Source organism: Struthio camelus, chromosome 3 (genome assembly GCF_040807025.1).
Source record: "Struthio camelus isolate bStrCam1 chromosome 3, bStrCam1.hap1, whole genome shotgun sequence".
NCBI classification, from domain to species: domain Eukaryota; kingdom Metazoa; phylum Chordata; class Aves; order Struthioniformes; family Struthionidae; genus Struthio; species Struthio camelus.
Window position 1 is genome coordinate 126,393,879 of NC_090944.1, and position 24,202 is coordinate 126,418,080.

The 24,202-nt window shown below is 41.0% G+C and overlaps 3 protein-coding genes across 7 annotated transcripts in view; 2 read left to right on the top strand and 1 right to left on the bottom strand.

Annotated features, from left to right (window-relative positions):
• WDR26 (WD repeat domain 26) overlaps nucleotides 1-5,894 on the top strand; it is a 33,406-nt gene extending 27,512 nt beyond the window's left edge. For both annotated transcript variants that reach the window (XM_068940193.1, XM_068940194.1), the window contains one exon: nucleotides 973-5,894. In XM_068940193.1, the coding sequence (XP_068796294.1) occupies nucleotides 973-998 (26 nt within the window). In that variant the 3' untranslated portion in view covers nucleotides 999-5,894. The remainder of the gene's footprint in view (nucleotides 1-972) is intronic.
• A 4,733-nt stretch (nucleotides 5,895-10,627) lies between these two features.
• Nucleotides 10,628-17,622, bottom strand: CNIH4 (cornichon family member 4). Its single transcript, XM_068940196.1, has 5 exons — nucleotides 17,194-17,622; nucleotides 15,726-15,794; nucleotides 14,630-14,742; nucleotides 11,415-11,555; nucleotides 10,628-10,829 (listed from the first exon to the last, which is right to left on the bottom strand). Exons 1-5 carry the CDS (start codon nucleotides 17,260-17,262, stop codon nucleotides 10,802-10,804), a joined length of 420 nt encoding a protein of 139 aa, XP_068796297.1. The 5' UTR covers nucleotides 17,263-17,622; the 3' UTR covers nucleotides 10,628-10,801.
• A 78-nt stretch (nucleotides 17,623-17,700) lies between these two features.
• The window catches only part of NVL (nuclear VCP like), a 52,365-nt gene continuing 45,863 nt past the window's right edge, over nucleotides 17,701-24,202 (top strand). For all 4 annotated transcript variants that reach the window (XM_068940188.1, XM_068940190.1, XM_068940191.1 and 1 more), the window contains exons 1-6: nucleotides 17,701-17,824; nucleotides 18,883-18,956; nucleotides 21,829-21,881; nucleotides 21,981-22,080; nucleotides 22,624-22,678; nucleotides 23,237-23,506. In XM_068940188.1, the coding sequence (XP_068796289.1) occupies nucleotides 17,768-17,824; nucleotides 18,883-18,956; nucleotides 21,829-21,881; nucleotides 21,981-22,080; nucleotides 22,624-22,678; nucleotides 23,237-23,506 (609 nt within the window). In that variant the 5' untranslated portion in view covers nucleotides 17,701-17,767. The remainder of the gene's footprint in view (nucleotides 17,825-18,882; nucleotides 18,957-21,828; nucleotides 21,882-21,980; nucleotides 22,081-22,623; nucleotides 22,679-23,236; nucleotides 23,507-24,202) is intronic.

Consider the following 24,202-nt stretch of genomic DNA (forward strand, 5'->3'; position numbering starts at 1 on the left):
ATTTTAAGCTTTGGGTAGAATCATTAATTTTACTTTAAAAATAAGTTGCTGGATTTTTATCCGAGTTATTTATCTTTGTGGGATAAAAAGAGAACTAGTGTTTCCAAAACGATATTCAAATTTCTGACACGGCCTAATAGCAAACCGCGGTGTCACTAAAACGTCAGGATTATGTTAACTTATTTATGTAGGTGTCTTAAAAATGTTGCTGCTAACGCTTTAAGTACATACAATGTTATTAAAAGTGTAAATAATGTATTCCAACCACACTGGAAATTGAATAATGGTATCACAGCGCTTACAAAAGGAATCTCCAAAGTCTGGAGACTGAAGTGTTTGCACTTTAAAAGCTGTGCGAACGGATATGCCACGGATTGTTTCCTAAGCATTAGCTCTCATCCACGTCCGAGAGAGAGAAAGCCACTTCAAAAGCAGCTGTAAGGACTCAGCTCCTGCCTTTCAGTTGTTTTTTATTTTTTTTTCGCAGTTACATGCCTGCTTACTTTTTCCTTGTTCCTCCAGAAAATCAGTTGGAAACTCGATAAAAATCAAAACAGTAGGAATTCTGGATTTCTCGTAGCAGCCTATCTACGGCAGAGGCCTAGGTGCATGGAGTAATGCGTAACAATTCGGGAGTCTTAAAGGGATGACAGGCAGCTGTGTAGTTAGTGCGCCCCACTGGAACTTGAATGCAGTTGTGTGTTACTTTGTTGATCTCTTTTTGGAAGAGGTAACTTTTACGTACCAACAGCTATCATGCTAAAATAGTCTTTGAATATGAATAGTAGTATCTAAAATAGGCTGTTTTTAGCATGCGATTCAGTTATGCTATAAAGATAAGCAGCATTAACTAATGCACGTTCAGTAAAACTTCTGTAAATGCACCGTATTGACCTTATAATAGAAATTATTAACTGTTGGTAAGTTCTTCAAGATGTGATGTCTTTCTCTTGTATTTTTGTTTTTGCTCAGAGGAATGCAGTAGCATGGATAGTTGATGGCGAATTTGGAGCAGACGACTTCAGTTTAACTTAATTAGTCGTATTTTAAATGGCTTGGGATTTGGTGCAAACAAACATGATTGATAGCTGGACAGACATGCTCGTCATGAAAAGAACCATTTCTGAAGCCCGATTGGGGCCAAACATTTACCACCTTGCTTCATAGTAACCAGTCAAGATGAAGCACGTCGTTAGAACGTTGTTGGACACCGTGTTGAAATTACCCCCCCCATCGGTTGTGAAGAACTGTGCTACATTCAGGCTAACCATTGAACTCAGTATATATATTTTTCCCTCCTGCCTTTTTGTCTGGCAGGCTACTGTTCTTGTTGCTCTTCTGTGTAATGAAGTTTAAATGCTTGTTTGGAACACTTTATTTAACAGTTTAGAAGGCTTGATAGAAAGAGTGCTTTAGTCTGAAGAGTATACATTGGATAGGAAAGTATTTCCTTCTCTTGTTTCTCAAATCTCTCTCCGCCTTACTTAGCTTGAGATCTTTGCAGCTTGGTTCATGGATTCTAGCCTTGCCCGTTGCGCAGTATATATAAATTGAGATGATAAACCAATGAACTATGTCAAAAGCACTCTCAATATCACATTTGACAAAAAGTTTTGTACTTTTCACATAGCTCGTTGCCCTGCAGAGGGGTTAACAGCACAATTTTTTAAAAATAAATTATTTATAGGATTAAAACGACTTCATTTGTATACATTTGGAATTAAAACAACGTAAGAAGTGTTATGAAATGCAGTATCACTGATGCTCTTTCAGAGTGTCATGAGACCCATTCAAAAGCAGTGGCTGGAAGGAGCTTTAGATAGGCAGTGAAACTTGTTCTATAAGGCGAAACTCACTGTTCATCTTAACAGAAAAAATGCGCTATTTAGAAGCAAAAGCATTCAGAGTGCACCACCAAACTAAGATTTTAAACAGGACAAGGTTTTTTGTTTTTGTTTTTTAAGATTACATAAATATAAGCAACAATGCTGGTAAAAGGTAGACTCCACTTGGAGGGAAGAGTTCACATTTTTTAAAGTAGTTAAACATCCAAATCATAATTCAGCACTTGTATTATGATTGAAAACTTTATTATTTGATAAACAAAGAAGTATAGGTTTTCTTCTTGAGACTGTAATTTTATGTTTACAGATTTCAATGTCTCTCCTAGACCTTGCTGAAAGTTGGTGCTGGGAACATCTTGACACATTTAGCAACAGTTCCACTAATATCCCATGTTTAAAAAGAGAAAGACGTTTATAACTTAAGTATTTATTCTTCTCAGAACAAACAGATGGCCTGGCATCCCTGTGCTTCTGCACTACCCACAAATTCACTATGGACTCCCTCTTCCCACGTTGAGTAGAAAGTTGTGTTGGTGCTGCTGTGAAGTAAAGAGGGAGCAGGGAAAGGCACGTCACAGAGAATGATATCAAGAAAAGTGTGGACTGCATCCTTAAACGAGACAATAAATCTAGTGTCCTTGTTAGTGATGTGTGGAAGAAGGGTGGGGGAAGGTTTGCCGGAGTTCCTGGGAAGAGACGCGTAGCCCCTTTGATGAATGGGAATGTGGCGTTTAACATAAACGGTCCCTTTTTTCTTGCTTAGAAAAACAAAGTGGAACTGATCAGGTTGGATTTTAGATCCCAGCCATCAGATGGGGTTTTTCTTGCCTTGTGTGTAATCTTAAACGTGGTTTAAGGTTCCAATATTCTTGCTGAGACCAGCCCTGAACCTGACATGCTCCTATCTGTCCTGGTACTTCCAGAATGAAGTAAGAGCGTCACATGCTTATCTTTAATCTAGTTCATTTGTCTTGAACATCTTAAAATTAAGGTGAATTTCTTAGATAGCAACTACCATCCCACAGGACTGGGTATACATGTGTAAACTTAGACTACAAATCAGTTCCTTATTCTAGCTGACTTTAGAGGAAATTGTTTTTCTCCTGTTAGCTGGCAGCACTTCTGACAGCATAAGATTAGTGTTGGTCCTGTGGCATTGGCGTTGCCGGGAAAAGGACAGCTCTCCTAATGTCAAATTCTAGTAAGCTAAACCTTTTGGTTTGAAATAAACTTTGAATACCTACATTGTAAACACTTGTTTTATATATTCAAAATGTGGTGCAGTTCATAAGCAGTGCTAGTATGTGAATCTTTGGGAGTTACCCCAGTATACTCTTGGGACTTCAAAGGGAACTTCAGGCAGGTAGAGAAGGCTGGGTCAAATCTCAAGCTTAGGTTTAAAGTCTAATATGCACTTCAACAGGCACTTTAATGTGGTGGCCATACACAAAACAAAGTGAGACTCTTTATCGGGTAGAAGCTGTGCGGGAGGATATTCTAGAGGATACCTCCTTTCCACTGCAGTGCATTGTAACCAGAAGTTTAAACTTAATACTTTTGCCAAAATACTGCCCCTCTGTTCCGGGGCTCCTCTTCTGGACTTGATACGTACCTCTGAAATACGCTTCAGGTATTTAGAAGCAGAGTTTGTGAGAAGCACGTGTCGTGATATCTCTGCTGCTGTTTAGTTTTGTGGCACAACAATGCAATATAAAGGGGAGCTCCTTTAATCAGATAGATGGCACTGTTTCCAGAGTGTCTCAACAGCAGCATTTTGCATAGATTCCTGCTTCTTACAGGTGATGTGCAGAGAGTGAGAGGAAGGTGAGACTACTCTTCGCTTTGCCACAGCACTTGGTCCCACAGTAAACTTGCTTTATAGATCCGGTGATGATTACCACCGTTTTAACCTCTAGATTAAAGAGGAACCTAAACTATTTTTAATATGTTGGCTATTCACAATGTGTGAACTGAAAAGTACCAATACTTTTTGTGCACGGACTAAAATGAGACTATGGGGGAAAAAATTAAAGTTTGCTCATTTGCAACATGTTGCTTTCCATGTGCTTAAAAATGTTCATAGGCTGGAGTCTAAGGTTGGAACAAGTACACATCTGCAATAAATGACTGTATTTCTAGTAAACAGACCTATGATTTTAGAGAGGAAAATACTGTAAGTGTGTACTTTTTTAGCTTTTTTTGGTAAGCTAATAGCTACAGGTTATTGGCAAGGCAGATCTCCTAACAAGTTACACTGAAGCATTTTATTTATCTGAATGTTCTTTAGCTGTTCAGGTAAGTAATTTTCAAGGGACAATGGAGCACGAAAGGGAAGAGCAGTGATGACAGATGTGTCATCGGGGGAGAGGGCAGGGAGGCATGATGGACACAGGACGCTTGTTTCAAATTCCCTCTGTCTTTTCTAAAGTTCTCCGACTTGAAAGTTAACTTCTTTTTAGGATCAGAGCAAAGATGCAAGCTAGAAACGTATCCAGGTCTTGCCAGTTACTTCTCAACTTGGTTTCAAGCAGGTAATATTTAAGAAAACTCGATTTGCTCTTGGGAGTTTGTGTTTAGTTGTATCTCCTTACACTGACAAATGATGCTCCCACCCCAAATCAATTTTCAAGACTTCCTTAGTAAGATATTTCTTCATGGAAACCAGGACTCTGATACAATTAGCCCTAATGTGAGGGGAGACGCTGTAGACTCAAATGGGGAGGGAGGTAGAGAAAGAAGAATGAATATAAGAAGCAGGATTTACTGGCCAACAGACAAACTACTGTAACTTAAGGGGGAGGAGGAAAAAAATGCACTTTCAATAGCTTGTCCATGACTTTAGCCCCAAAATACACGTATCTGTTTATTTTTGGGGTTTTTTTTTTTTTTGAGACAACTATTAAGGGGAACATCCATCCCGTAACTGGGGAAATCTCCTTTTTACCTCTTCCTCCTCTCTTTTCCACATTGGCTTGAGTCCATTTTCAGCTGCCATACTTAATTTTGAAAACTGCTACTTTGAATGATGTTTAGAAAAAATGTCATTAACTCTGACACTTTTTTAAACAGGGTGGACTTAATTGAAGTGTGCAGTTTTGAACTACTGCTGCAGTAGCTGCCTCTAGTTGTTGAAATAAACTGTAGACAAGTTTTTTGTCTATTAATCTAGATTATCTGGATTCAATAAAACATCTGTGAGAGTGTTCCTCCCATCTGGTATGAATGTGTGTGTGTGTGCATGTGTGTGTGTGTGATACATAAACAGACATAGAACCAAAACGTTCTAGGTACTTGTCATGTTTTATTGCATACTTTAAGTCGTGTGTATGTGAAGTGTCCTTTGACCTGAAGCTTTTGGTTAATATCAGTATATTTTTATAAATTTGAAATTCATTGTGCCCCATCTTTTTCTTAAACGTTTTTCATTGTTAGGGTAATGTGCTAGATTTGAATCTTAACATTTTTAGGCACAGATGGAAAAAGTCATTGGCTCCTTGAAAACATATGGGACAAAATGGATCCTCAAAGCATGTATGTACTTACAAACCAAGCTGTAGAGATCAAGAAAAGAACTTTATTGTTGATCTCAAGATTTCTAAATTGTCAAGATTTATATGGAGTTGTGGTGGAACTAGTTAACACTTAGAGCTTTTGGTATGTAATGACTATTTGCTATGGACTGATATTAAATGTTTCAAAGGATTGCGTTCTTAAACTTTCTGGATTTTTGTTACTCTCCTCGGATTATATTAAGTAGTTAAAATTTCTTTGCTATATTACATTAAAAACATAAGAACTTTGGGTCTCGTATTTATTTTCACTTGTTTTACTAATTATTTACAGAACACCGTTTTAACTTTTTTATTTTATAAATGTGTAGTATTTTAAACATATCTTTAAAAATTGTTCAATTGGAACTACATTAACTTCTGATTTGTTTTTATTAGGATTTTTAAAAAAATACACTTTTTCCATGTTGGTGCACAGCACTTAACAGAAATGTTTGTATTCCCTTTCTTTCAATTCAATAAACAGAATGAATAACTGGAATGAATAGTTTTTAGTTGCCTAAACTTCACCTATGACAATCACTTGGATGCTCATTTCTTGATGATTATGAATTTCTTCCATATTTGTAGTAGTTTATTTCCTCAGTGGGAAAATTTGTTTGGCAAGTTAGCTGAAGATGAATTCACTGAGAATGTTGTGCAGAGACTTTCCAGGTCTTGCTATTTGGCTCTAACCTACGCCATGCTTCTGTTTTCATTGGACGTTTAAGCCACTGAGCACTGTACTTGCTTGTGCCCCATCCTGTGCTTATTTAGCACAAGTCTACTGCTTTGAGGCTCAGTGTAAGCCTTATGCTGGCTGTTCACTGAGGTGCTGTTTAGCTTGTTTAAATACCATCCACAGGTTGCTTTAGGTGAAAGTTCTTTTTTTTTTCTCTCTTTTTTAAACAAAATGCTGCTTTTCCATATTAAGAAGGTACTCCAGAGTACTACCATTTCTTGCTTACGCTTCTTTTACCAGCTACCAGTAACTGAAGATCAGGGAAGTCCTCTGATCTCCACCTTGGGTTGACCTAAGCAGGTTTTGTGGCTGACAGCTCCTGAAGCGCCACTGTTGCCTTTGTTCCCTCCATCTAACCCTGCGTTCTTCTGCCTCTCCTCTTACCTTAAACAGAACATCCTCTTTCTGTCCTGAATTCTGCATCACGTGTACCTGTATTTTAGGCATTTTTATTCAGCTCTAGCTAATGCTGTACTTAATATAAAACTGCCTAAATCTGCTCCTCCTCTTCCTGTAGCTTTTCCAAATTCAAACCTTTTATTGACTTTTTTTTTTAATTTTCACCTTCTCTATTGACTAGAACAGTTCTTTGGTAGCTCCCTCTTCACCTTGTTCCCTTCCTTACAGTTTAGACAGTGTTTACATAATCATGTCTTCAATCCAGCTGCAAACATAATGGGCACACCTTAGCCCTTTCCAGATACTGAATGTGCTGCTTCCCTTGAGTACTAGTATCTGTTAGAGTGCAGACCTAATTCAGCCATAAACTATCCACACAGCAGATGAAAGAAAGTTTCTTGGATGAGTTTGTTACTACGTTTCATCTGCCATCCTGTGTCTGCCTCTTACTGGGGAGAATAGGGAGGCATGAAAGAGAAATGGGTATATGATTTCTTAGAACTGTGAAATTTCTGTGTGTATGTAGGATTTAAAAATGAGTTGTGATTTTTATTTTTGTTATTATTTATTCTTTATTTACTGAAGTCGCCTTCATGCAATATTTCTAATAAACTTCTCCCAATGTTGTTTACTTACAACCCAGCTTTTGGAACCATGGTACTTCAAACTATTTGAGCCCTTCAGATCATATAAAAGAGATTACATAAAGAACCTGACTCTAGGTTAAGTATTTCATAATTAGCTTAAATCCAAGCTCTGCCTGAGGTAGGGTGCTTCTCCAGAGTGACATTTTCTGTTTTACTCTGTCACTTTAAGCCTTTGCTTACGCCTTCTAGGCCTCTAGGCAAGCTCTGCTATTTTGTATGTGTTGCACGTGTTTAGGGTATACGCTCCTTACTGAAAGACAGCAGCCCCAGTTGCCTCCCTTTAAAAGGCCTATAATGCTCTGAAGAATAATCCTGTTGTACTTCCAATGCTTTCCTAAGCTTCTCCTGAAATTTGTATGCTTCTAAGGTTTCTGCCAAAAATAAGGTGGTTAATGATGACCTGAATGCTGATCAGTACTGCCCCAATTTTTCTGTTACCATCTCCAATGTCATTGTTGCTGTAACATCCTTAATGGCAAAAACAATCTTTTGTTAGCGTTTGGCGAAAAACCTAGATAGCCTCTTGTGAAGCAAAGAATTAGAATAAAGCTGTAGCAATGCTGAACAGATAGCAATTTGCTCTTATGAGCTAATCAGGATGTCAGATTGGGGGTTAACCTTCATGTAAAACTGGTGTTAGGTCCACCTGACCTACTTTTAATCCCACTAGGTTCCATAATATAGAACTACTTCTAGAATAAAACAGCACTTACTAGGATGAGGAGGTAAGTGCAGTCCTTGATAAAACTGGATAAATAAACAGCAGTCCATCTCTCTAATGATGAACTGGAGGGCAAATGTACTATCTTACGTATTTTAATTACCAAATATGCCCTCTTCCAGTTACAGTACTGTTACAGTGATTGAAAATCTGGCTGAAAACTGCTGAACAACTGATACAGTAGCAAGTACCTAGGCTGTAGCTGGTAGGTGAGGAAAAAAACAACCAGCTTTTCTAATCTTGCATGAAAGTTGGAATCCCTACAGGTCAACTTCAGATTTATTTCCATGGATTAGGAGCATTCTATAAATCATAGCTAATCATTTGAAGGACAAAATAATGGCCCTGTTATAAAGTTATGCAGTTATGCTTCCTCAAAAGGGAAATACATTCTGGTCCCTGAACAGGAGGGAATCTGTGCCTTTGGTCTCTCACTGATTCCTAGCGATAAAGCTAGGTGAAGTTTTATTGTGATCAGTCTAAAGTTTGTCATTCTCTTGATTTGCCTATAGCAAGCTTGGATTTAGCCTGTTCTCCCTTGATGGAAGTGCCAGAAAGCTTTTTTTGTTCAACTACTATGACAATTTTGTGCTCTGTGGTCCTCTCATGAGATGAGCATAGGACTGGGTTTTTTTTCCCCAGCTAACGCACTACATTTTTAGCAAATACGTATATTACTTTAGCATGTTTTTCCTGTTGCTGACACTGAGTTGTGTAAAGATCTCTGTTAAGACCGGAAATGACCTGTACACAATAAAGAAGGCTTCAAAGTTACCAGTGTAATTACCCTGCAGAATTGTGGCCTTTGGAGCCTGCTGCTGAGGTGGTTACAACCACTGTAATAAGCTGTTAGAGATGAATGAACAGATAATATATTCCTTCCCCTTCCTCCCCCAAAAGGGTGGGAAGTTTGCATTCATATATAAGTATAGTTTGGTTAATATTTGACAGCCACTGTTTAGAATATATTTCTGTGTTTTTTGTTGGTTTATTGTGGTCAGTAGTACGTTCCTATGGGAGGAAGTGGGAAGAATCCACAGTAACATCCCTCTAGATCAAGGATGTGACTGAAGACTTTTTTTTGATGTGTTTTTTCCTCCTTGTTCTTCTCTGTCCAGCCCCCTTCTCTGTGGGAACACTTCTCTCAGTAGAGGCGAATGGATGCTTTTCAAAATGAGTGATACATCCTACCAATTCCAATATGGAATGCATTGATCCTATCTAATCCTCACAGCATAATTCTGAAGAGTCAGTAGCTAGAAATTATTGAAGACAATGAAAATATTTAAGATACAATATTAATTAGGCTCTCATGTCAAAATCACATCTTCATAATAAGATATAAAACTTCCAGTCTGTTCTAAGCAGTGTAATTACACATAGAAGTTAATGGTCTTGTTTCCCATGGTGCAACTTCATTTAATGAAACTGATCTACTGTTGGCACTGCAGGCAGGACTTAAATGGCTTGCTAGCATTCTCCTTTGGTGCTGTGCACTGTCAAGCAGCTAGTGGCATGCAGCAGTGGTAGCTATTTCACTAGTTATTTTCTATTAAGCATATTTTCAGTAGATTTTAATCTTTGCAACAGCCAAATTCAGACTGTGCCCATCATAAATTTAAGGATAAACTCATCCTAGAACAAATATTAAATGTGAGTCAGTCAGAGAAATTGTTCTACGCCTTTTCACTGCTGGACACAAAAACAATCTCTGTTGCACATGAACAACATCGTTAAAACCTATACAATCTACCTACAGCTGCAGAGTTACAAGTTCTTAAGAAGGAAAAGCTTGGAAGTTTAAAGACTTAATTACAAATCAGTATTTGTGAAGTGTTTCACCAGACATTTGTTTCAAAAAAGAATCTATAGGTTCTTATGTATACATATGTAAGATTTAAAAACAATTGTTGGATAGTGAGGGCACAGACTCAGGTTTATCATGGATGCAAGAGCTACAACAAAAAGAACTTAGTTTCTTGGTGTCTTCAAAGCAGAATCACATTAGAATTGTGGAAATAACTGGGTTATGGTCTACCACAGTACCTCCCCTGGTTAGACACGTTCTTGATTCACCTCACTGCACATGGGAACAGCAAGTTCACGGAGAAGTGACTGAATGGTCTTTTGCTCCATTAGTGTCTCCAAGCCCCAGTGCAGTGTGGTATTTTACTTTGAAACACATCATAGACCTCCGTACAATGATAAAATAGGAGTGGAAGGGAAAAAACAAGTTTTACTCATGCTCCTTCATTTACTTTTAGCAACAGATATCACTCTTGCACAAAAGTGTCACTTTTACCTTCATCCATCCAAACATGAGACTTCATATAGATTGTATGGGGTGGACGGGAGGAAAGCACAACTTTTATTCCAGTGCTTTTTAACTGAAAAACACTGACATGTAAAGATGCAAGCTGTGTTAGCATTCCACCTTTTGAAACACATGTCCCAAAGGCTCCTTCAAACTAGGCTCTAATCAAACAGCCTGATAGCCAGAGGCACATCCTGACATACTTCAGTAAGAAAGAGACATCAGAACTGCCCTTAAATTTCTTCCAGAACTACCACTATTATCAATCTAAGCTGTTGAAATGGGTTTTCCTGTCACCATCTCCTTCCTATCAGGCCAACTATGTAAGCATGGATTTCACCTTACAGAAGCAGCAGCAACCACAGTTCAGGTTGTTGTAAAAGGAACAAAAACAACTGCTACACAAATCCAATGTCTTTTGAAAATATTTTATGTTAAAAATACAGAAAAATATTTCTTGTTCAAAGAGGAAAAATATACTGCATGACGACACCGGTCTAGGTACGTTCGGAAGGTGTCTGTGGCTCCACAACCAGTCACTGGAGTGATGACCCAATTTGGCAGCTAATGGTTCTTTTTCAACTTCTCAATCATTTATCAAAGACAGAATCATACTGTGACAAAACAGAAAACATGAGACCAGTGTATTACTGAGGCATGTGCAAGTAGGAACAGCTACTGTTTTTCAAGAGAGAAGCGCACTTGATTCTCTAATGGAAAGTAAGTCAAGGCAACTATGTTATGTGCTTTGTTTACAAAAGCACAGATTGCAGAAGTAATATAGCAGTATACTGATCTTCTACCTTGCAGAAGGTGACCCCCATCACAGCATTCATCAGGTGGTATCTTAGCCGGATCAACTTCATTTTCTCAAACAGAACTTGTAAAATACACTTCATCCTCAAGACTACTTCCATTCTAAACAGAGGCCGCTTATTTTAGGTGTTGAAATCATGCAACTCTATATATAGTGCTTATACTGGTTTTGGGAATAGGAAGTAATCTGAGTTTCCAAACAACGTTGGATCAGAAAGAATAAGAGCATATAATGAACCTGCAGATGGCTGTCAAAATATATTTTTGAGGCTTAGCACGATGGAAGAAGGTAAGACACTTACGAATATCAGCAGTTACACTAGCAGAATAGAGGAGATAAAAATAGATTCCTTTGTTCCCTGGCAGCAATTTGTGCGACTAACCTGTAAAGGTACATGAAGAAACAGAGCAGATGAAAGCCTAGTTTAATCATGGCTTCCTTCATGTGTGATTTCAGTTGTCCTCGGTTATGGATCTCTGTGGGATCAAATACCCCCATGTTTCCACTTGGCACCATAATGAACCTGAAAGTTTAAGAAAAACAGAAGTACAGTCATCAAAACATCAGTGAGTATAAGGGGGGAAGGGCAGGAGGAGTTTGCACAGAACGGACTTTCTAACTGCATGTTTTACAGTTCAATATATAAAAAAGGTTTTTTACTTCTTCTCACCCAGGCTCAGGATATTGCATGCATCTCTGCTACTACAATTGACAAACAAAACAAAAAAAAAATAAAAAATCAGAGGACAGGAGGTATTAAAAGCATTAGCCCAACTTCCTATGTATACATGGAAAATTTTCTGGGTAATAGTGAATTCCAGACCAGTTTAATTGCTGCTTTTGTTACTCTGTTATGGAAGAAACCTCCACCCACAGTGGCAAGATGCAATGGATGCAAGGGACTGGGAAAATATAATTTAGCTAAGAATCAGTGATTTCCTCACCAAAAAAACCACAACAAACCTACAGATAATCACAAACTCCAGTGGTCAAAAAGAGATAGGGAAAGGCAAGGCAAAGGATCTTTACTTTCTTATGTTACTTCAGCAAAGGCACTGAGCTTTCTTATGGCTGAGAAGACAAAGTGCAGAAGTTAAGCAGTTTTCCTTTGCTCTCTGAACCGACAGAAGAACAGAAGTTGAGTGGAAAAAATGAAATGTAAGCAAAAGGAAGAATAAGCCCAGCAAAACAAATGTTTATATACTTTGAAAATCCAACAAGCAGCGTGTTCGTTTGACATGCTCATTTCTCAAGAGAGAAAATGTGAGCGCTTTAAGTTGTGCAGCTGAGAGAACAGCTCCAGTCCTCCAGCTGAGCTCAATCGGGAATAGTATTATTATTCTACTTGAATATCATACAGGTTCTACCTTCCTAGAATAATGCTCTTTCTACACAAGAAATTAACTCCTGGTCTTATACTTGGAGCAAAAGCAAGGTCTCAGAACAGGATGTTTTTTGATTTTTTTTTTTTTTTTACATACTTAGGAGTGGCACCACTTGTACTCCAAAAGGCACTCCCCCACCTTTTACAACATTCACTTTACTAATAATAGGAGGGGAAGAAAGGGAACAAGAAACGAGAAGGGTTTCTAGCAAACAGCAGGAGACAAAAAGTTAAGCCCCCTATGCTTTTCTTTCTTTCACAGGGGCATTAAAAAAATCACATGCAGTAACACTTACTTCCCGAGATACTATAACATATGAAGAAGATTCAAACACACTTACCTGTGGCTGTAAGACTAGAGCTCGTAATAACAGGTTCACACTCCATGTGTTCACACTTAATCCTAGTTCACTCATTGACACTTCCTCCTCTTTTCAGTGTATTCCAACTACCTACCTTACGGTAGACCCTACCTTTTGTCCATTAAATAGCTGGAGTCAAATCTAAGTTTTATCTCAAAACATCTGACTCCCTTTTTAATGCTAAACAACACACACTTGCTTTTGCAGACCTCTATCTCCTTCCCTCTAGAGGGGATAGTTCAAGCTATTAATGTGTGTGAAATTCCTTCATCCTCAGAAGGAAGGCAGGATTAGCAGCATGGGATTAAAATGTTTACCTCTTGTGGCAGAACAGGCAAAGTATCACATTATCATATTCATTTATTATATACGTTCCTCATCTAAAATTGAGAAAACAAACCTAGATCTGGGGATATTTGGAATGGATGCTCCATATATGACTAAAATCATATAAAACGAGAGCTGTCACTTCAAAACATCACTCAGAGTTTACTGCCTGAAACATGGCAATAGGAATCATTTTATTATCCTTTAAAATTCTTTCTGATCCACTGAAGTAGGGAAAGCAACCGGCTACTTTAACATAATTAAGCAGAAGGAAGCCGCAAAGAGGAAACTAGTAGAAATTTTCAAAACTTCAAGGAAAGTGCATTCTGTTTCCAGTGTCTTTGTAGACACAATCTAACCAGAAAGAAACACCAAACGTTAATTCTGTACTTGCCAAGAGATACCAAAGTGAACAGTATCCTTCTGTGCAACAATGAAAAATAAAATTGTATGGAAAAGGCCATACAAACACAAGTATCTCTGTGTGCATATTTAGGCAACGCTCACCTATTAATGCTCTCTCATGTTACTCCAACTGAGAAATACCTGAAGGCTTTACTAGCAGCTTTGTAGAAAACAAGAGCAATGAATGCATGATATTTTTCTAAAAACAACTGGAGTATCAGTAAAGGGTCTTCCACCTCTCCTTAATGAGACCTAGGAAATCTCTTGTTTCATTTAATGAACAACTCATTCCATCTCAGCAAATAGCCCTGGCAGGTTCCTGGAAACAAGTAGTGCAGTCAACTCTTTACACCTAAATCTTAAATATTTGGTCTTTTGACTTCCTGTAATATGGTGCTGAGGTTATCTGCCAAATTCAGTTTCATTACAGCAATATCTGTAGGGTTTAATTCTCTGCACATCAAGTAACATAAAGCATACGTGTTTCTGCCCTAGGATGCTAATATTTCTAAATGATAGAAAATAAAATGAACATTTTTGAACTGACACTCTCCCCATTGCAACCTACAAACCCCTAGTAAGCAAGCCATTTCAACGTGGTAGACAGCCCAGCGTACAAAGACAGTTTACACCAGTAACACCAAAAGTTGTCATAACATTAAAAAGACTGGAAACCTTTCCAGACACAAAGAGGCAAGATGGGTGACCCAAAACTTCATTTAGACAATGCAAATGAGGGAGGAAAACAGGAGTGTAAACGAACAGATGCCCAGGGGCAGAACACCAGTCTGACACTGGCTTTACAACCATCAGCTATCCTGATCTAAGTACTTTTATGCCAGCATCTCTATCATGCTGTTAGACAAAGAGTGAAAAATCTGGGCAACAGTTTTTGCAGTACTACTTCATGATCCCAATTAACATGCTGTTACTTCCTACAGACCTGTGAATGATTCACAAACCAAGGTCCTTAGGCATTAGAGAGAACGCAAGGAAATGCCAAAAGCTTCAGAACGTAAACTCTTTTTCCATTAAAATTATAAGAAACCTAACAGAGAGGAAGGTTTTATACAACTAGTTACAGCGAATGAAAAAAACCTCAAACCTCTTTGCACTTACCTATATATATTCCATGTTGCTACTGGCAAATTAAGAAGAAAGATGAACCAGTGCAATGAAATAAGCATTAATACCGTTACAATAGCATGGCCAATCAACTCAGGGACTACCCACTGTAAAAAGAAGAAGAAAAAAACAGTTATAGCCACACAACTAAATTCCTTTCTGAAAAAAAAAAAACATATGGAGTTATTGTCCCATTCTAATCATATCATAGCCAGAATAGCTAGAATATTAACAGAGAAGCATGCATGTGATTTTATCACAATGTGTGGAAATTAACACTTTCAGCCAGATTCCACATGAATAAGCCAGAAATCAGGCCCCAATATATTATAACAGAGGTAGTTTATTGAATTTTAACACACCCAGAGAGAAGCACAACAGCTGTTTAAACACAACTGTATTAGGGAAGCATTTAAGAAAGCAAGTAAGTTAAGAAAGTAATACAATGCTCACTCAAAATCACTGCAGAAAACAGTGCATTAGATCTAGGAATGTGAGAAGTAGATAACAGAAATCTGCAGATACAGGACACACAAACCCCCTCAGGCTTGGAACACATAAGAAAACCGATCGGTACGTGAACTGGCATAGCTAAATTGGGTCAGCCCCCTAGATAACTACACATTTTTTGGCTTTAGAGTACCTCGCAGTGATTTCTCTTACACTAGGAGAGAAAATACTTTTAAATCAAAGTGAACAACCAGGCAGGAACACGATCAGCTTCATGCAGATTCAGTGAAAACAGTACTTTTCTCTGTCACAGTAAACCACGTGTAGGAACAAGGAAGCACAGAACTCCAGAGAGCTCCATGAAGGGTTAGTCTCAGTCCCATGAGTTCAAACTAGCAGCCTATCTCAGCGCACCAAGGGTTAGAAGAACAGCCTTTTGTGACTAACTTGCTGAAAGACGGGGATAGGAAAAAGAAAGGCAGACTGGAATAAAGGACGAATGATTGGGGAAAACATTGCCAATTCAGACTCTTCAGATACATATTATACTCCTGTTATCTGTGATGCTGAGGTGAAGGAATGTTTTCTGTTGCTTGTTTTTTATTTTACACCACCTTAAATGCAAAGAAGAATCATTTACTTTATTGAGTTTTGAGCAGCAAGATCTAGCGTTAATGTAGTCACATTCCAGATCCGATAGTGTAATTATCTGCAGTCTAAGATAAGGAAAATTTGTATGGTAACTTAGTTCACATACTCAAAGCTTTATTTTCATCCAATTAATTGGGAAATATTGATCAGAAAGAAGCCAGAACTTTATTAGAACAATCCGCTGTCAGGGCAGATTTTCTGTTTGATTCTGCAGGAGACCTACCAAAGGCACATTTCAATTAATTACAACACATAGTTCTACTTTAGGTAGAAAGTTGGGCCATGTTTTATCATTAGTCCAAGTGATTTTATGATGTTTTTCCAACAGTGACTGTTGCACAAGGGCTGAAGTTCAGTTCAACACTGAATGTAAACCAGGGAGGCAAATTAGTGTTTTGACTATCAGAATCATTACTACAGTGCTTAAACCCAACCTGAAAGGAAGAAAAAGATGATGCACTTTTTAAACTCCTCACAATGAAAGCCACCTAGAATGCTTTTAAAAAGTTGATCTACTTATTTTATGCTTACAGCAACATTGAATTATTTCATGTTTTGCTAGGAAACAAGCGGGTAACATTGCTATCAAATGAACTTTCAGTAAATAAAATATGAGGAAATTTAGATGGAAGACTCCTTTAAAAAAAAAAAAAATAGTTCAACATGCACATCATCCAGTTACATCCAGTAAAGCTCACAACCCTTTCTTTTGGGGAAATGAAAAAACGTAAGGCTTATTCCATTCTTAAGGAGTAAAAAAAGTCTTTTAATTTTAACAAATAAAATTTTAGTTTCCTTCATTCCAGGAAGGATTTGTTTCATGTGCTCCAGTGCACTTTTTCCTGTTAAAAGAACAGGATAAACTCTGAAGCAATACCATGACTTGAAAGAATATGAAAACTCAGATTCTCCTTTAATCCAAAAAAAAAAAAAGAGGAAAAAAACAAGAAAAAAAAATCAAGCCTAACCAGTGCTTTTATGTTCTATGAAGGCCAAATAATTGTGACTCCAGACAAGTCTGTAACAAAGAACACGGGGACACTGTTTAAACGGGAACCCACAGCATCCTAGCCACGAGCACGCCTTTAAAACACTGTAAGACAGCCTTGTAACGCAAAAATTACAGTACGGCAGTAATTTTTTTTAGACCCCTCGCAGGTTTCGAGCATGTAAAACATGCTTCCAGCATCCTTCCCGCCACCTCCCAGCCAAGCGAGCCCTCCTTCCAGAGGACCACGAAACGCGCTGGAAGGAAGGAGCGGCCGCGTTTCTGTCACGAGCCCCCCCGGCCCCCGCCCCAACGGCCGCGCCGCGGCCGTTACCCAGCCCAGGCCCTCGCGCCCCGCCGCAGCGGCGGCCCCGGCCCTGCCCGCCGCTCCCCGACGGCCGGCAGGAGCGCCCCGCCGCCGCCGCCCGGGCTCGCCGCCCCGCACCCCCCCTCCCCGCGCCGAGGATACGAAGTAGACGGCGAGGAAGATGAGGGCGCAGCAGTCAATGAGCGAGAAGATGAAGACCACCGACTCCATCCCGCCGCCGCCGCCCCGCCCCGCCGCGCAGCACGCTGGGAAGCGGAGGCGGACACGGCCCCGCCGCCGCCGCAGCTACCGGCTGCCTCTGCGCCAGGCGGCGCAGGGCGGCCTCCCCGGCGGGACGGGGAGGCTTCCGGCCGGTTTTACAGACCCTTTTTGGGTACAACCCCCCCCCCCAAAAAAAAAAGAACAATCGTGAAAAAAGGTTACATCGGTACGGCATGAAGAAAAAATGCTGACGCTCGTCAATCACCGGGGCGGGGGGAGGAGAGTGACGCCCCGACGCGGCAGGGCCGCCGCCGCCGCCCCGCGGCTGGCTGCCCGCCCATAGAGCGGCGCCGTCGGCAGGGGGCCTGCGGCGGCTGAGGTGCCCGCGCGCTGCCTGCGCGCGATTCCCGCCTCGCCGCGGCCCGCCCAGCACCGCCCCGCGCAGGCAGAGCGCGCGGCCAGCCCGGGGCCCGCGGGGCGGTGCGGCGCGGTGCGGCGGCCGGGCAGAGCGGCGATGCGGGTCCGGCCGGGGCACTTCGTGGACCTGCGGCTGAAGCAGCGCGTGAAGCAGGTTACCAGCGGTTCCCGCCTTCCCTCGCGCCCGCGGCGGCCGTTGGCCCGCTCCCCTCTCCCCCCCCCCCCACCCCCAACGGTCGGCCCGGCCTGGCGCGCTCCGCGGGGGGGCGGCTCCGCGCCTCGGCGGCGGCGCTGGCGGCTTCAAGGGGCGGCTCTGCGGCGGCGGCGCGGTGCGGAGCGGAGCGCGGCACGGCACGGCACAGCAGGGCGGCTGTGTTGGGCCAACCGCAAAGGAGCAGCCCCGGGCGCTGGCGGGGGAGGGGGGGCACCGGTTCATGCCGCCGGCGGCCGGTTTCCCCCGTTTCGGTTGCAACGGGAGCTGGGCGCACGGGCTGTTCGGGTGCTGAAGAGGATGGCGGCGGGCCGGGACACGTCTGCGAGGATGTGGCGTTGTGCTTCGCGGGCTTAAAGGGGTACTCTCGTTAAAAAAGCTGGGATGTTACTTCGCTGTTTTCCCGCTTCAGCGCTTCTGAGCCTGAAGCTGGTGTTTCTGGTCCAAATGCGAAATTTATAGTCCAAAGGAAGTTAGTCCTATGTGCGTGTGCGGGCAAACTGGGAGCGTGCATGCTTGGAAACGTGCGCACTGATTACATTAAATGCCTGAAGAGAGGGAAAAAGTGTGATTACTTAAATAATCAGTGTCTGAAGAGCGGAAAAAAATTATTGCTTCAAATGGCATGGTACGGTGACACATGTTATGAGAACTTGTGGTGACTTCACAAGTCTTTATATAGCCTGTACTCTTGTTTCCTTAAAATTTGAGTGACTGATTGAAGGAGCTTGCTAATTTTCATTTATGGCACCACAGTAGTTGTGTCTTAACCACTATGAAATAAAAGAGAGTCCACTGCACTGTGTGTCATCTTGATCTTCTCTGCAGGGCAGTAGCTGCTAATGTCTAGTGTGTTTCAGGACAGTTTAAAGCTGTTTCTGGTTTTTGATGTTTTCCACTTCTTTTTCATTTTAACTTCTGAGAATTAGAATTTGAAGTAAGCATACTCGATCCAGGTGTTCTGATGAAATGATTGACAGAGATCTTAACATTCATTTCAGTACCTAACAAGTGGTAAATGTGGCCAATATGTAGACATTGGAATTCTAGCATCAGATCTACAGAAAACTTACAGGTGAGCAAAGACTTGTATCCTTTTTATACTACATTAAAATATTGAAGTATTATATATTGTTTTGTTGTTTTGCACTGGTGTATAATCAAGATTTCAGTTTTTCTTTATATTGTTTTCATAACCAGTTGCTGAGGTTGATTGAGACAGGAGGATCTTTTCCATTCCAATGTTTTCCTTTGCTGACACTTTCCTTTGCTTAACTTTTATTTATTATTGCAATACTGTTGCAATGTCTAGCTGCTATCGAAGATTTTTTTATTAAACAGGTGCATTACAGCATATTGATCCTTATCCCAGCAAGCTTAAAATATGAAATAACACTTTGAGGCAGGCAAAGAGGGAAGGCACAGGATTCAGTAAGACACTTGCTCAGCAGGATAGTCAGTCTTGCCAATTACTTTTGTATAACTGTAATTATTTTTAGGCTGTTACTTTTTTTTTTTGAGTGAGGAGAAAGGTTGTGTTTCACAGAATCACAGAATGATTGACGTTGGAAGAGACCTCTGGAAATCATCTAGTCCAACCCTTCCTGTTCAAGCAGGGTCACCTAGAGCACATTGCCCATGATCGTGTCCAGACGGGTTTTGAATATCTCCAGGGAAGGAGACTCCACTACCTCTCTGGGCAACCTGTTCCAGTGCTCTGTCACCCTCACAGGAAAGACGTTTTTCCTCATGTTCTGATAGACCTTCCTGTGTTTCAGTTTGTGCCCGTTGCCTCTTGTGCTGTCGCTGGGCACTACGGAGAAGAGTCTGGCCCCATCCTCTTGAGACCCTCCCTTCGGATACTTGTACACATTGATGAGATCGCTTCTCAGTCTTCTCTTCTCCAGGCCGAGCTCCCTCAGCCTTTCTTCAGAGGAGAGATGCTCCAGTCCCCTCCTCATCTTTGTAGCCCTCCGCTGGACTCTGTCCAGTAGTGCCATGTCTCTCTTGTAGGGGGGAGCCCAGAACTGGACACAGTACTCCAGATATGGCCTCCCCAGGGCTGAGGAGAGGGGCAGGATCACCTCCCTCCACCTGCTGGCAACACTCTTCCTGATGCAGCCCAGGATCCCATTGGCCTTCTTGGCCACAAGGGCACATTGCTGCCTCATGCTCTTAACTTGTTGTCCCCCAGGACTCCCAGGTCCTTCTCTGCAGAGCTGCTTTCCAGCAGGTCAGCCCCCAGCCTGTACTGGTGCATGGGGTTGTTCCTCCCGAGGTGCAGGACCCTGCACTTGCCTTTGTGGAACTTCAGGAGGTTCCTCTCCGTCCAGCTCTCCAGCCTGTCCAGGTCCCTCTGAAGGGCAGCACAGGCCTCTGGTGTATCACTCCCACTCCCCCCAGTTCAGTATCATCAGCAAACTTGCTGAGGGTGCACTCCGTGCCTTCTTCCGGGTCATTGAGGAATACGTTGAACGAGACTGGAGCCAGGACTGACCCCTGGGGGACACCACTAGCCACAGGCCTCCAACTTGACTCTGCGCCACTGGCCACAACCCTCTGAGCTCGGCCATCCAGCCAGTTCTCAAGCCACCTCACCGTCCACTCATCCTGCCCACGCTTCCTGAGTTTACCTAGGAGGATGTGATGGGAGGCAGTGTGAAAAGCCTTGCTGAAGTCCAGGGAGACAACATCCACTGCTCTGCCCTCCTCTACCCAGCCAGGCATCCCATCAGAGAAGGCTCTCAGGTTGGTGAAGCATGATTTCCCTTTGGTGAAGCCATGCTGACTACTCCTGATCACCTTCTTGTCCTCCACGTGCTCGGTGATGACCTCCAGGACGAGCTGTTCCCTCACCTTTGCAGGGATGGAGGTGAGGCTGTCAGGTCTGGAGTTTCCTGACTCCTCCTCCTTGCCCTTTTTGAAGACTGGGGTGACATTGGCCTTCTTGCAGTCCTCAGGCACCTCTCGTGTTCTCCAGGACCTTTCCAAGATGATGGAGAGTGGCCTAGCAATAACATCTGCCAGCTCCCTCAGCACTTGCATGGACTTGTGGATGTCAAGTTTGGACAAACGATCTCTAAGCTGATCCTCCTCCCCCAAGGGAGAGTCTTCCTTTCTCCAGACTTCCTCCCTGGTCTCCAGGGTCTGGAATTCCTGAGGGCTGGCCTTAGCAGTAAAGACTGAAGCAAAGAAGGTGTTCGTTATCTCTGCCTGCTCTGTATCCTTCGTCACGAGGGTTTCAGCAGATAATTGGGGAGGGTAGATTAAGGAAGGTAAAGAAGTGTATTCATTCATTCATGATTACATGGTCTATTTTCTTGGGCCTTATTAAAGAAAAAGAGTTAAAATCCTTATCAGTATGTTTGCAGGTCCATTGCTAGTGATGAAAGGGTCTGATTTTTCTCTCCACTGTTGTTTAAAAAAAAAAAAAAAGTTAGTTGCCTCAGTGAGTGAAAGGTTGATAATTGCTGCTTGCAGTTAAGGATGCTTGTTGATAAGATTTTCTCATATTGAGCTGTTTTTTTGTCACAGTTATACCTGGCTAGACTGATCTTTTTAGACCTTAGTCCTGTGTCTGTATGTTCTTGTGTGAATGAAAATACGAAAACCAGTAGCAGTGTTGTGAAATAAAATCCAGTGGGCTCATTTGTGTATTGCTTCTTCTCTATACCTACAGTTAAAGAGAACCTTGCTAATTTGTACTAATTATCCCTTTAGAGACCGCTGTAGTTTAACAGTTTTGCTTCATCTCAGAAATTTAGTTATACATTGCTATTTCAGCTATTCTAGGCTGAAGAAAAAAATAGTCACATTTTTACATAGTTGATTCTTGATAAGAACTTGTATAAAAGCTTGTATATCAACTTAGAATGTATTTCTTCACTGAGAATGACCATATGTTGGGGGGAAAAGCTGTTGGTATAACCTGTTATTTTGTTTTTCAGTGCAGAATATGGACGAAGGAAAAGAAATGCTTTTAGAATACAAGTCGAAAAAGGTAGTTTTGTTAGTTTTATGTCTAAGATGCCAAGCACTAACAAATTCTCTGATTATACTTTGGCCATTTTCTTATTATATGTTTGAACTTTTTCTTCAGTGTTTGCAATAATCAGTGACGAAAAAGGACATGAAGATTTAGCAGTTTTAGAAGCTGAACATGTGGCAAAAAGAGCCAGACGTGGACAAGAGAAAAACGAGTAAGTGAGAGGAATTTTTACTGGAAGTTGACTTTAGTAATGCTGTTAATATTTAGCATTTATTTAAAGCTTTCTGTGTTATATTACTACATTTTGATTGTTTCACAATAGATCCTTGATCTGCCATAGACCAGTCTTCATCAGGATTTACCTGTAGTTATTAAAGCACTTTTTTTGCTGAAGACAGGCAGATACAAAAGAGTTGATCATAATTTCTCTCCCATGGTGAAGACATGACCATGAATTACTGGATGTCTGTGGGGCTTCCTGTAGTTTTCCAGTACGCCTCAGTCCCGCAAATGGTTCATTTCCTTTGTTTAGTTTTGTTCTTCATCCTTCATGAGTCTGATGTATATTATCCAAATCTAAGGGATACAACTCTTTGTGGTGGCAAATTTAGAGCATGCTAATCAGGAGTTGTTTTTCAGTCTTTCTGTATTGTGGTTCTCACTTTGGGGAATTGTATTTGTTCTGTTTTGTGGGTGTCTCACTTGTGTGCTGCTGTGATACGTTAAAAGAATAGTTTTTGTCTTCCTTGCAAAGGACTGTGGGAAGTGCCACAGATGGCTCTGAGGATGATGATTATCCAGAAGATCTAGTAAGTTGTTTTTTATTGTGATCGTGTATATGTGCATAAACATATCACAGTATGTGAAATCCCAATGCCCTTGGAGTATTTAAAAGTGGAGAAGAGAAATGGGATGAGGTATAGTTGGCAAATCCAACTGAGACTCTTTAGAGCTAAAAGGAGGCTATTTTCTGAAGGAAAAAAATGAAGAGCATGTGGTGGGAATCATTTTTGAAGAAAGCGCACTGGAGGCCCAGAAGACTTGGCTCTTGAATGAAGTGTTTGAAGGAACTGGTAGATCTCATTGTTACTAAGAATGGTAACTGTCAGTGACAGGGGTCATTTAAGGGTAAATTGCAAAAGCTGTTGCCTCTTCAGCTATCGGATGTGCTTTTGTATGCGTTTGATTTGCAGAGCAGTGGGTTGGAGGATACATCCTTACTTTTTCCAGTGAGGGTAATGCTGACTGATGTTTATGAAATAGTCTTCATTGGTACTTTTTGCTCTGTGTTCTGTTAATATAAATAATTCAAATTATAGCACGTGTATTTTACTGATTTTTTTTTTTTTAAATATATGAATTTGCAGTCTACAAATCACATGAACAGCTCCCTGCTGAGCTTGTACAAGAAAGGAAATCCTGATTCTGTTCCGACCACTCCAAAAAATGAACCATTGGAAGCCCCCTCTCCTGTGCAAACAACAGCACCCCGAACAAGCAGTCTTTCACCAGGAACTCGAGTTGAAACAAGGATCTCTGAAGGTGGCTGGTTCATCGATAAAACTCCCTGTGGAAAAGACTTCTTCATTGACCTTTCTGAGGATGGAGAAGGAGATGAGAAGAAATTAATTTCTGAGGTAATGTGTTTTACAAGCTCAATGGGATTTGGGTAGCAAGTATGTATATAATTTCCTACCTAATTTGACAGGCTTTTGTAGGATGATATTAAGACTAATAGGACTGTGTCTTTCTTTCTGGATTTTAAAATATATTGTTATTACAAACATTCTTGCTCTGTTAAAAATAGTAAGAATATTAAAAGGGTAGATTGACTTGAGCATGGTAGAATACTAACTTTTAGCTTATTTTCTGAAGAAAACAGGACTTATCCCATTGGTATGCCCTGCCAGATAAAATTTTGCACCTTCTGGCCAATTTCAAGCATGTTTATCTGAGAGGTAAAAGCCTCAAAATTATGAATTTCCTACTATTTTTGAGAAAATGTAATGGTCAGTATCTGAGGAGACCCAGATGAGTGCCCCCACTGACAAAAAGGTGGAATTCAGTTGCTGTTTCTTGTTTGTCAGTGACTAGTCCAACTAGTCAGCAAGCATGTGGCTTGCTGTGTAAGCCACAGCATGTAGTGTTCCTTAGGCAGTGGTTATGTCTTAGTGAGCCAGAGGAAAGCTGAAGTGTTTGAGATAGGCCAGGGCTGGGGAATTTGAAAGGCTTAGAAATAACATTGAGTTACAGAGCAGTTTAAAATAGGTGCTACCTCTCACCCAAGCATTTTGCTCACTTTGTGAGTTTTTTTTCCCAATTTTTTTCTTATT

What these genes read in the sequence shown, in the direction of transcription:
- CNIH4 (XM_068940196.1), bottom strand. Translation starts at nt 17,262, where the DNA reads ATGGAGTCGGTGGTCTTCATCTTCTCGCTCATTGACTGCTGCGCCCTC. An exon ending in TCTTCCTCGCCGTCTACTTC is followed by an intron (nt 15,795 to 17,193) that starts GTATCCTCGGCG and finishes CTTAGACTGCAG; the next exon opens with ATAATTACACTATCGGATCT. An exon ending in TTCTTCATGTACCTTTACAG is followed by an intron (nt 10,830 to 11,414) that starts GTTAGTCGCACA and finishes GTTTTGTCACAG; the next exon opens with TATGATTCTGTCTTTGATAA.